Below are 12,562 nucleotides of genomic sequence, written 5' to 3'. Positions count from 1 at the left end.
ACATTAAAAACTGCAGTGAAAAAGTTCTGAACGGAAACAGTCACACATTTGTTATTTATGATACAAGGGCGGGGACAAGATAAGGGGAGTGCCAGAGCAGCCTCGACTCCTGACCGCATGCCGAGTACGAGCGCGCAAGGCAGACCCCGCCCAAACGGCGCAGCCCCGAGGCCGCCCTCCGGCCACACCGCCCGCCAGCACGGCTCTCGCTCTGACAGACAGGAGTTAAGAGCGGCGCCAGCCAATGAGAGAGCGGACGGGCACGGAGGCGGAGCGTGCGAGGACCCAATGGAAGAACTGCCCGGCCCCGAGAGGGTGGGAACAAAGTTAAGCTGCAGTCACCGGCGGCGTGCTCTACCCCAATCGGAGCGTGGGCCTACGATCGCTCTGTCCGGATTGGTTAACGGATGGCAGGCGGGCCTTAGCGCCTTCTTTTCCCCAATAGGAAGGCGGCGGAGCGTGATAGGCGTTCCGATTAGCCAATTGTCGTGGTCTCGATCTCGTACCCCTTTCTCTTCGCAAAATGGCGGCTCCGGCTCCGGCTGCAGCCGCGGCTCCTCCCGCGGCCGCCCCGGCTCCCAGCCCGACCTCCGCTCCCTCTACACCGACGGCGGGCGCGCCCCCCTCCGCCGCGCCCCCTCCGCCCGCCGCCCCAGCGGCACCGCCACCCTCCGCGCCGCTGTCCGCCGCGCTCTCGGGTCCCTTCCCCGGCGGCCGCGTGGTGCGGCTGCACCCGGTCGTGCTCGCCTCCATCGTGGACAGCTTCGAGCGGCGCAACGAGGGCGCGGCGCGGGTCATCGGGACGCTGCTGGGTAAGAGCCGCGGAGCCGGGGGCGAGCAGCACGCCGCCCCCACGCCGCCCCGCTAACCGCTGTCGTCCCCGCAGGCACTGTGGACAAGCACTCGGTGGAGGTCACTAACTGCTTCTCTGTCCCGCACAACGAGTCCGAGGATGAGGTACGGCCACGCGGCACGGCGAGGTGGGGGCCGGGGCTCTGGAGTAGGCTGTCCCGGTGGGGCTTCGTCCTGCGTTGCCCTCCGCCCGGGTGTCGGCGCTCCTGCACCCTCTGACTCTGCTCTGTCCCCTTTCCCAGGTGGCTGTTGATATGGAGTTTGCCAAAAACATGTACGAGTTGCACAAAAAGGTGTCTCCCAGCGAGATCATCTTGGGCTGGTAAGTTCTCCATCTACAAAAAAGTTTGGGCAGTCATGTAGGTCCCTCAATATACCTGAGCTACATGGCTGTTGTCACAGGCTGAGAAATGGAATCAGCAGTGAGGTCTTGCAACTCTTGTTACAGTTCTAAAAGTGCTGTCATTCAGGATAGGAAGAGATGCTACTGCAGATTTAAGAGCAATTTTGGTTTTCTAGAAGAGCTATCACAGACAAGAGGGTTAGGGAATGCTTACATGGATCTGTTTGAATGTAGCTTGTTTGAATGTTTGCATCTGTTTGAATGGATTTTACAATCTGTAAAATAACTGACCTAAGGGAGAAGACAAAAGTACCAAAGGCCTGGTGGGAAATCAGTCATGTTAGCCTGAGCACGCAGGTATTCTCTGAGGAAAGATGGAAGACTTGTGCTGGGGTATTATAGGAAGAGAACTCATCTGTGCATGGATAGCTGGCTTTGTGTGTCTTTTGACATCCTCTCCAACCCTTTTCTGTGGAACAAAATCCTGCAAGCACAGAACTCTTTGCTTCCTTGACAACCTCTAATGGCATAGCAAAGTGCAGTTCTCATGACAGTCACTTTCCTATGCATGCAGGAAGTTAATTGCAGAGCAATTGAAGGAGCTAGATGAACAAGCCCTGCTTCCTGCACAGAGGTGTTTCATTTGTTTCTATTTGTTTTCTACATCTACTTTGCTGGTCCAAATTTGCTTGGCATGCTTTGATTTACAAGGAAATAAAGATTTGGTCCAGATCATAGTGACAAGAAAATTGACTGTTGGGTGTCTGATGGCAGCTGTCCTTTGTGACTGTAGTATAACACTGGCCCTATGCATATTTTGGGCATGTGTGTTCTCAGCCTATGATTTTAGGAGAGCCATAAGACTACACATGCCCTAGTCAAAATACTAGTCTTTACTATGTGTCTGCAGCTCAGTGCTTAGACATTAGGGTTTTAGAATACAAACCTGTTAAATATCAACAAATGCTGGGCATTTGAACATTAGAAGAATGCTCTTTCAACATTTGCTTTATTCAAGGTATGCAACAGGTCACGACATCACAGAACATTCTGTCCTGATCCACGAGTACTACAGCCGGGAAGCGCACAATCCAATCCACCTCACTGTGGACACAAGTCTCCAGAATTCACGCATGAGCATTAAAGCCTACGTCAGGTACTCTGGGACAGGGACTGTCTGAATTACTAACAGACATCGTATTAGGATAACAAGGAATGTAGCAGACTATAGTTTTGGACAGTATTGTGCAATAGCTGAACCACAACTGTGAGCCAGAGATCAGAGCATTCTTCCTACCAGAATGTCTTGACCATTGCACATAAGTTGAAAGCCTTAACCTTTCATAAGTTGGTTTCTCACTGGGGGTGAGGAATTGGCTTAGTTAACCTCAGCAGTGTTCAGAACATCTTTGCAATGCTTCACGGGAATAGCATAACTAGCATCAATGTTCCATCCAAACTTCCATCATACTGTCTGAATGCTAGTCTTTACTCACTGCATCTTAGTGCTCAGCAATTTACTTATACAAGTTGCACTATTAGCACACTCAGAACTTAATTGAAAGAGCGTCTTCTTGGTCAGTCTTTCTTCCCCTCCTCCACTTCCATTTTTATTAATTGATAATGGCGACAAAATATGGAGAAATGAAACTACTCTGCTTCACCTCACTGTTCTTCCCAGTGGCTGCTGAATAGTTCTCCTCCTTCCAGGATAAAGCCCCAGTCTTTGTAGCAGAAATCATGCTGCTTCCTGACCGTGCATCTTCAGAATGGAAGCTGTTCTGTGACATCTTGTATGCTGAAAGCATAAATGAACTTCAGATAGAATCATTTGATTTACAGAGGACCTCAAGGTCCTCTTGGATGACCTCCTCAGGTCATCAAGTCCAGCTCCCTGGTAATGAATGGTGGCACATACAGCTTGATCATGCTGCTCAGAGCCCTATCCAGCCTGACCTTGGATGTCCCCAGGGGTGGGGCTTCCACCACCTTTCTGGGCACACACACACAGAATCCATAAGAACTATCAGTTCTTATGGCAGTCTGCACCAGTGCCTCACCACCCTTATTTTAAAAAATGTCATCTTTTTGGCCAATCTAAATCCCCCCTCCTTTAGTTTGAAACCATTTCCCCTGGTCCTATCACAACAGATTCTGCTAAAGAATCTGCCCCCTTCCCTCATATAGCTCCCCTTTACATATTGAAAGGCTGCTTTCAGGTCTCCCCAGAGCCTTCCCTTCTTCAGGCTGAACAACCGCAGCTCTCTCAGCCTGTCCTCATAGGAAAAGTGTTTCATCCCTTGGATCATTTTTGTGGCCCTGCTCTGGATGCATTCTAATAGGTCCATGTCTCTCCTGTGCTGAGGACTCCACTCTTGGATGCAGACTCCAGGTGAGGCCTCACCTGAGCAGAGGGGCAGGATCACTTCCCTCTCCCTGCTGGCCACACTTCTTTTGATGCAGCCCAGGATACGGTTGGCTCTCTGGACAGTGAGGCACATTGCTGGCTTGTGTCCAGCTTACCATCCACCAGTTCCTCCAGATCATTTTTGGCAGGACTGTGCTCCATCCTTACATCTCCCAGGTTATAGTGATAGCAGGGGTTGTCACGACCTGGGTGTAAGACTTTACACTTGGATTTATTGAACCTCATGAAGTTTACCTGGGCCCACTGCTTGAGCCTGTCTAGGTCTCTATGAATGGCATTCCATCTCTCAGGCATGTCAGCCACACCAAGAAGACAGTACTCAACTTGTCATGCACTCATGCTGATAAATGTCAGACCAGCTAGGAACACTTTTGGATGAAAATTTGCAGTTAATAATATGCCTGTATTGATTTCCTATCCTCGGTTATATGTGGTCTTAATATTGCTGATTTTAGGGAGAATGAGTAACCTACTCATGTTCACACTCTCGTGCTAATAGAGATCATTGAGATGGAAAGAAATTATTTATTTCCTTTCAGATATGTCCATGCTGAATTTATGTATTGTTTTCCTAGTGCCCCAATGGGAGTCCCTGGTAAAACTATGGGCGTGATGTTCACACCACTGACAGTGAAGTACGTCTATTACGACACAGAGCGGATAGGAGGTGAATGCTTTCTTCCTATTATGGTTCTAACTATTGTGACGCTGTTCAAATGCTGTTTGTTTATTAATCCTGGTAAAATTACCACTCTGTGGGTGTCTCACTGTCTCACTGAAACTAATGCTATCCTAAAAAGGCTTCAATAAGTTAAAGTCTTAAGCTGCTTTCTGTGTCAGTCAGATTTCTCAGTGATCCTTGTTTTGCTTTCAGTGGATCTCATAATGAAGACCTGCTTTAGCCCTAATCGAGTGATTGGCTTGTCCAGTGACTTACAGCAGGTGGGGTCAGCCTCAGCCAGGATTCAGGACACCCTGGGTATGGTGCTACAGTATGCAGAGGATGTATTGGTACGGCAAACTTTTTATGAGACTGAAGTTTGATATAAGATTATACATCTTGTTGTTATGGGGTATTTTTTGCTGAGTTTTACTCATGCTGAAGTGTGTTTCTTATGCATAGTCTGGCAAAGTGGCTGCTGACAACACCGTGGGGCGTTTTCTGATGGATCTTATTAACCAGGTGCCAAAGATTTCACCAGAGGACTTTGAGACCATGTTGAACAGCAATATTAATGTAAGTTAATTGTCTTCTTTCTAAGTGTATTACCAGCAGTTTTGAAAATGTCATACAGACACAATTTTGTTTACGAAAAAAACTACCTTTTCATACCAACACGGTCATAAAAAACACAGCCCATTCCTGTCTCTTATGTTTTAAGAGCTGAAGGTGGGTAAGAGAGCTCACCATAATTAAAAACAATGGAAAATAAGAGAATTACTTTAAAAGCACATATGAATTTTGCAAGTAATCTGAAAGGCAGCACAGATTCTTCTTTTAGAGTGCTGGGAAAATATGAATTACCACGCTTCATGCAGTATAGGTTTTAAGGATAACTAGTGACTTTCCCTGCTTTCTTTGCCTGACATGAAGTTCTGTCTCATGGCAAAACACATAAGAGCACGAGGAAGGTTTCATTGTGCTACCTTATTTCCGTAACAAATTTTTAGAGAGCTAGTTTTCTGAATCTGTTATTTGCCCATAGTCTGCAGGACCACAACTAATTTTTAATTTTGCTTACACCCTTTGACTCTCCTGGTTAATACTGGTGGACTCAAAGTTAAAATTTCACAAGTGCTGTTTCATGTTCCAGGAATACCAACGTTTTTGTCCTGTGAGGGAAGCATTCCTCAGGGTAGGACTTTCAGGACTAGCAATAGTTCCGGTAGCTGATTGTAAAATGCTTTACAGGCGTTAAAAATTCACATCTCCACAACAGGCTGTCATCTTTGGTAATATTTCTGATGACTGTTTTTTTTCTTTTTTTCTCTCAGGACCTTCTGATGGTAACCTACTTGGCAAACCTCACGCAGTCACAGATTGCTCTCAATGAAAAACTTCTGAGTTTATAAAGAAACTTCTGCCACCTTACACTTCAAAGAGCCTCAAGAGTGAGCAGATACACACTTTTCCTCAAGAGTGAGCAGATACACACTTTTCATGGTGATGTTACAAATTCCCTTGGACCTTAACTTAATTACCTAAACAATTTGGTTTACATCTTCATTTCTGCTTCCCTGGAAAATCCCTGACGTGGTTTAGGAAATGAATAGGAACTCCTGCAGTTTGGATGAGCCCAGTATTTTAAAATGGAATAAGTGAATCTTTTGTCTTCTGGGTTTATCTGTTTGTGTAACAAAATACAGCTTTAATGTAAGAAATTATTTGAAATAAAGTTCAATTGTATTGGCAAGAATACCTTCTGTTCAGAAGAAGACTGTTCTCATTTATTGCATAATGAATCCTCCTTTGAAAGAATCAGGAAAGAAAACTAGAGTGGATGCAAATAATCTGAAATTTGGCAGCTTTCTCTGCATTTTTCCCAAAAGTTTTAAAGCACACAGGTCGTGGCATCTTGCATTGCACATAGTACACTTTTCCATGGGGGAACTACAGAATGGCCACTGGCCTATAACTGGTGCTGTGTGTATGGCCTTCTCCGATGAGGTATGAGGCAGTGAATTCCATTTACACTGTGGTATTTGTTGTATGCATATCTGATCCTTTGGGAAAGGAAATAGAATGGAATTCCACCATCGTGAAGAGGGGGTTCAGAGTATTAAACTAGCAGCTAAATGTTCAGAGTATTAAACTAGCAGCTAAATGTGTGGTTGAAAGGGCTTGAAAAGCGCTCCTCCTGAAGTTTTCATGTTTGCAAAAGAAGAAAAATTTCAGTGAATTTTTGAGATTAAAATTTAGATATTATCAAATAGGGATTTTCTGTTTCATAATGACTTTCAGCTGAAGGAAAGCCAGTTCAAATTGCAACTTTTTACAGTCTCAGCTAGTAATATTACCTTTGGACGTCTGTTCAGCTGTACTAAGGTTTTCCCTAATGCTAGCAGTATCACTCCTGCATCATTCATGCTTATGTTCTAATGACCATTTCTGACACTTTCACACACATCTGTTTCAGTAAATGGACTGAAAATGTCATAGAGAAGCCAGCAAAGTCAGCATTCCTCCTAAATACCTTTGTGCAAGATTTGCCAGATAATCCAAGAATGAGAGACAGCTCACATCTCTTTAAATCCTGTCCTCGTGGTTCCAATGCAGGGAATTCCATGAACCGTTCAGCGCTAAATTCTAAGTTCTGATCACAAGGGCAAGGTGCATAAAGACTGAAGGCACAGCAAAGACTTCATTTCTGAAAGTTATCTGTGGGCATTAAACATGTTTATGCTCAGCTCCTTTGTACTTCTCTAATGCTTTGTTTCCCCTTCTATAAACTCAATATTTGAGCTTTAGCTGATTAACTTACATTTTCAGGTCACGTTCTTTTTAAAATAAGCCTTGAAATAGGTGGAGGAAAAGAGTGAGCAGCAAAGCTAGATGAGCCTTTCTTAACCACTGCAATAAGCAGAGGGAAGAAAAGCTTAATATTCTTCTCCTCATTTCTTCATTTTGTAATAAATCCTTGCTAATCTCAGGACATTAATATGTGAGAAGAAAGATCTGATGTAGAAAGATTAAAAGTTAAATAGTCTAGGAAGCTGCTTTGCACAAAATGCAGTGTTTGAGAACATCAATTTGTGATCATGACTACAGAAAATGTATTGTGCAGTTAATCAGTCCTGATAAATACTGAAGACTAACGATGAAGCACTGGATGGAGGTTATGGAGGTTATGTCTTCCTGAGCAGAAAGATGTACTGCAAAGTAGAGGTATCAGAAAAGCCCACAGTCCAAAGGCTGACTTGTATGGTAGACAGTACAGTAACAAACAGAACAAATTGGAGTAGAAAAATAAAGGCTGCCCTCAAAAACTGTGTGTTTGATTCCATCCATGCTGGCACTGGGTGAATGGTACATTGTAAACATTGCTCTGACACAAGAATTTTCAAGTTTCCATGACCACCCTTGTGAAGGACAATGTTGCAAGCAAATTGTAGCATAACGTATCATTTTGCTTGGCTAAAAAGTAAAGCCTAGGCTGTATCATTATTAGGAGGCTGAAGAAAGAAGCATTTGGAGTTTGAAAATGTAGACAGGAAATCCTAAAGGCCTTCTATCGCTCCACTTTATTGGATCTCATATCTAAAAATTTGAAAGTGCTTAGGAAATCTGTTGGGGAAAGCTTGGGAGTTGAGAAACATCACCAAGGATTTCAAGCTCTAATTTGATGTTATTTGTACATCACTGAGGTCTTGGATCTATTAGGGGACTTTTTCCTTTTTTGTTTGTTTGTTTAGGGTTCAATACTCCAAACAGCTTTGACAAAGTTTAACTTTTAAGAGTCTGACTTAATCATTTTTTAAATAGTCCAGATAGTTCTCCAGGTATGCATATACCTGGAATATATACATATTATATACAGCATGCATTGTATTTAATTATGTTAACGCCCTCATAGCTTAGATAGAGCTGATCCTGAGTTGTTACCTGAGCACGAAGTTCTCCCTGAAAACATGTTTTCCTCAATATATATAACATTCAGAGCAGAGTTTACAGTTACAACCGATTCCCTTGTTCTCTTTGGGTATACTGTGTGCTTAGAAAAGTTAGAGAAATACATAAAATCAGCCCACCTTGCTGTGTCAGGCCTTCTCAGAGACAGAGTCCAAGTCAGCTGCAACATAGGGATGGAGTTTCTCCAAAGCGTCTCTCGGCAGTATGATGAAGCAAGGCAACCTTGTGTTCACCTTGTTTCTGGTGAGCATGGATGGTAACCTGTGGCAACCTGCAGTTTAATAAGCACAATGACATTATGCTTTGCTCTGACTGATTCCTAGTGTAATAAAACTGCTTGTTTGCCTCTTTGAGCAAGAGAGTATTAGCTCCACAAGCACATGAGAGTACTCTGTGTTGCTAATCAAAACCAATACTTGCAGCATGAACTTTGTTAAATAGAAATACCTTCCTAAAAATTGAAGGAACATTTCTTCACTGATTACACTTTCAACAACAGGACCTCAGGCTTTGTACCACAATGAAAATTGGAGGTATGTGACTAATTAGCTTCCTTGTGTGCTCTGTTGTGCTGTAAAGCTTGCAAACAATATGAAGGTGATTCTTCAGGAGAAGCTTTTGGATAGGCGGTGTGCAACAGCCAGGTTTCTTATGACTCTGTAAAGTGCTTGGGACTGATGATGCACAACAGAACAATTCTGGTAATGATGGTGACTGTAGGATTAGATTAAGGTCCAAAGAGAGCCCTTGCAGACTGCATTGTGCTAGTGTTAATTCGCTGGCTAAGCTAAAAAGCAATTAAAATTTGACATTCTAAATTCATGTGACTGAACAAAACAGTTAATACTATGTGGTGTTTCTCTGCGTACTGAAAGAAGTTTGTCTTTCTTGTTTGGGTACACTTAACAGCCACTGTGTTGTTGCTATCTTCTCTGGTTCCCTGTATCCACTAACTTTACCTTAGGAGAAGCTTCCTGAAACACAATTCCAATTCTTTCCTATCTTGACAAACCACATCTTAAAATCTTTTTAAATACACCTAAATGTATCTCCTTTGTCCTTACTGAAGTTTGTTTCATGTTCTTCCTGGTATTTATACACTGTTACAGATAGCATCATACAACAGCCTTCATTTTGCTACGCTAAACATAATACGCTGTATCTTCTGCTGTGATCTATGATCACCTAGCTGCACATTTTTAACTTAATTTCAGTCTTTCTACTTGATACAGACTTGTATCAGTGTGTAGATGAATGGATATAAGAATGCACTAATGCTTTTCCATTATAAATTCCTTGTTTGCCTCTTGGTGTCTGTCATTTACTGTGACTGAGCACTGTCCTAATCACCACTGTTGTCATTTGAACTCTAAGTTACTACTGAAATTGTTAATTTCAATGCATGACCTGGTATTGCGACAGCTTTTAATTAGAAAATCTAGATGTTATGATCATCTCCCTGTTTCTCCTGGTTTGGATTGCTCTCAGTGCTGGTGACACTTCAGTTTCATCAGCAGGTATCATTAGCTTGTTCCCAACTTTCGTGCCATTCACAGTTAAGAAGAAATTTGGAACTAATCCAGGCCAACTTAGCTGAATTCTACAAACACCCTTTTCAACAAAGCTTTTATGTTTACTTTCAAGTTCTTTAGCCTTGGCCATGCTAGTTTGCGTCTTCTCTATTTTAACTGTGGTTCTTGTCACATTCTCTGTGAATATCCAAGTGTCATCCTGATCCACTGTGTCCTGAAATTCACCTTTGACATGAGCAACATCTTTTTGTTTGGCTTAGGCCTTGGAAAATGGAAATAAGACTAAATTTTCAGTGTTGCTGAAAATAACAAACAACATTTGCTGTTTGCAATTGGAAACTTAAAATCCTTGCTGCTAGAATTACAATTTCATTTGCTGATTATTTCAGAATGCTGGGATGAAGGTCACTAAGTCTGCACTGTCAGCTGAGTCAATTAAGTTTCTTGGCAGAACACTTAAGTCTGCTGCAAAGAGGAAGTAATGTTTTAGTGTACAATTTTGTGAACATGCCATCTATTAGTAACAAATCTGGAATGGGCGGTTTTAATCTTCAGGATTTAAATGTCAGTGAAGAAAACTTGGACACGCTGCTCTTTCAAGTACTCTAGCAGAACAACCTGCTGCTCTCCTTGTGCACTCTGAGTAAGGATGAAGTGTATTTTTGGTGTGGTTCTACCCAGCAGAACTACAGACTCTGATGGCAGTCCTGAGGTTTGTGTGAAACCCTCACGACTGCACTACAGTGGGTGGAGTCCTAACATGACTCATGGGTTAGTAACTCTCATTTGAGCAGCTAACCAAACACATCTCTTTGTGAAGTGAACTGTGCTTGCTCTGCTCTCTGTTCTCAGGGAAGGTTTACTCAACAGCTAACTTTGACTATCTGCATTTTAATTAGTGCAGTCACAAGGCAGTGTAACAGGGCAAATATTGTTAGTACCTAACAGACTTGGATCACTGCAGTATCCTGCTGGTTTGTTATACTTTGACCCATGGTTAAAAGCTGACCAGGTCTTGCTGCTTACTGAAAACTGTGGGAAAGTTGTGTTTTTTGTTTGTTTTTAGTTTTAAACTCTACTGGCTGAAATACAAAATCAAAAGCAATGTTTCATATCATTTGTGATGCAGTATGCCAAGCAGGACATATAGCACAGACAAGCAGCAATGCGTTTAGTGTCCTACATCACCAATAATAAATTACCCAAGGAAGTTTTAGCTGCACTGACAGCACCCAGTATGATGAGGTAGGTGAGAGGAAGTCCCTCTGGAGCAGAATTCTGTCCAGTATCATGTCTGAGAAGATACAAAGATATTACAAAAAGAGAAGCATGAGTTTGTCTCCTATTTCACTGACCTTGAATTTACTAACAGTGGGAGGTTGTCTTGACTCTCTGGGATTTAACACACTTTCCTAAATGCACTAGTAGCTGTAGTAACAAACCAAGAAGATTCTTTGAATACAGGGAGTGAAGCTAGATGACAACAGTGGTTCCATTCCATTCTTTAGAAAAAGTCATTCCAGATAGTCTTTGATTATGAATATAGATGATTCCTTTCCTAAATAGTTCAATCTCAAACAATCCACTAAAAGGAAGAGGAAGAATTCTGTTTTATACATGTATTTGGTTTCCATGGAAGCAGGAGTTTTAATATGTACCTGTCCTGAAAGAAATAAGCTTAACAGAGGTGAAGTATACTAGATATACACTGAAAATATCTCTTGAAAAATGCTGTGAGGATTAAATTCTTAAAGCTGTTCCTGACAAGTTCTGGGCAAACAAGGCAGATATAAGCCCAATATTGCTGAAGATAGGTCATTTATTAGAATTTTTATGCATTTCAGATGCTTTCCATTTGAAGTGGACTAGCATAGTAAATAATTACCGACCTATTTTCTGCTGCCTGCACTTACTGCTCTTTTACAGACACAGAGACCAGTGGTTTTACTTGGCAATTGGCATTCAAGTGCCACAGCAGGTTACAGCAGAAGACTGCTTGCATATGAGTGGTGTCTGAACCGCTAATGCATGCATTTCATAGCAAAGTATGCAGAAGTTTTGAATAAATGCAATTAACCACTGCATAATATCAGGGATGGATCCTTCAGGAAGTGTATCATGCTGGTTAGAATATCTTACAAACGCTTAGCTCCAGGGTAAAGGAAGAAATAAGTGTATCTGGTGTCTGTTCCAAATAGAATATGAATAAACATAACAGTAGATGTAAAAATAGAAACAAAACACCAAGTGTGCTTCCCAGAGCAGTTAGTTGCCATAATTTATATTTCTTTCTAGGGAGAGGAGCGTGGTAGCCAGGACAGCCCTACCTTCATGCCCTCTGGGGACCTAGATCTTGTTCTCAAGTCAACCAATGCCTTTGATACACTTGGCCACGGCACTGGTCTGGTGGTCCAGACGACACGGCTCATCGCCTGCCAGCTCCCGGACTCCATCTAAAGCTTCATGCGCTTCTGAAAAATAGGTCTGACCTAAATCCACACGTGTTTGGGTTAATTGCACCGATGCCAAAGGGAAACCGCGATGCGGACTTTCTACTTCACGGGCCCGGTGCCCTCCGCGTGGGACGGCGCCCCGCGGCAGGGCTGCGGGACTGGGCGCTGCCGTCCCTGAACGCAGCTCCTCGCCGTTCCGAGGCAGCGCAGGGAACATCGCGGCCCTCAGCGAACCGGGGCGGGCCGGACGGCTGGCAGAAGGGGCGCCGCGTTAGCGGAGCCGCCGCCGGCCCGGTCGACTCTCGGGCGCGGCGGTGCTGCCCG

At 43.3% G+C, this 12,562-nt stretch overlaps 1 protein-coding gene and 1 long non-coding RNA gene across 2 annotated transcripts; one reads left to right on the top strand and one right to left on the bottom strand.

Moving 5' to 3' along the window:
• Positions 1-508: 508 nt before the first annotated feature.
• Positions 509-6,042, top strand: EIF3F (eukaryotic translation initiation factor 3 subunit F). The gene is made up of 8 exons (XM_048946791.1): positions 509-812; positions 887-957; positions 1,095-1,174; positions 2,214-2,351; positions 4,199-4,290; positions 4,498-4,634; positions 4,747-4,860; positions 5,619-6,042. The coding sequence occupies exons 1-8, from the start codon at positions 524-526 to the stop codon at positions 5,694-5,696; spliced, it is 999 nt and encodes a 332-aa protein (XP_048802748.1). The 5' UTR covers positions 509-523; the 3' UTR covers positions 5,697-6,042.
• LOC125694076 (uncharacterized) lies at positions 2,358-12,535 on the bottom strand. The gene is made up of 3 exons (XR_007377377.1): positions 12,113-12,535; positions 8,373-8,524; positions 2,358-2,993 (listed from the first exon to the last, which is right to left on the bottom strand). It is a non-coding gene; the product is annotated as an uncharacterized LOC125694076 (long non-coding RNA).
• Between the last annotated feature and the right edge of the window lie 27 nt (positions 12,536-12,562).

The sequence above is a fragment of the Lagopus muta genome, chromosome 5, assembly GCF_023343835.1.
Source record: "Lagopus muta isolate bLagMut1 chromosome 5, bLagMut1 primary, whole genome shotgun sequence".
Classification (NCBI taxonomy): domain Eukaryota; kingdom Metazoa; phylum Chordata; class Aves; order Galliformes; family Phasianidae; genus Lagopus; species Lagopus muta.
This window is presented reverse-complemented; position numbering and strand designations above follow the sequence as displayed.

Coding starts and splice junctions, on each gene's coding strand:
- EIF3F (XM_048946791.1), top strand. CDS start 524: ATGGCGGCTCCGGCTCCGGCTGCAGCCGCGGCTCCTCCCGCGGCCGCC. Junction 2,352..4,198: donor AGCATTAAAGCCTACGTCAG/GTACTCTGGGAC, acceptor TTGTTTTCCTAG/TGCCCCAATGGGAGTCCCTG. Junction 4,861..5,618: donor TGTTGAACAGCAATATTAAT/GTAAGTTAATTG, acceptor TTTTTCTCTCAG/GACCTTCTGATGGTAACCTA.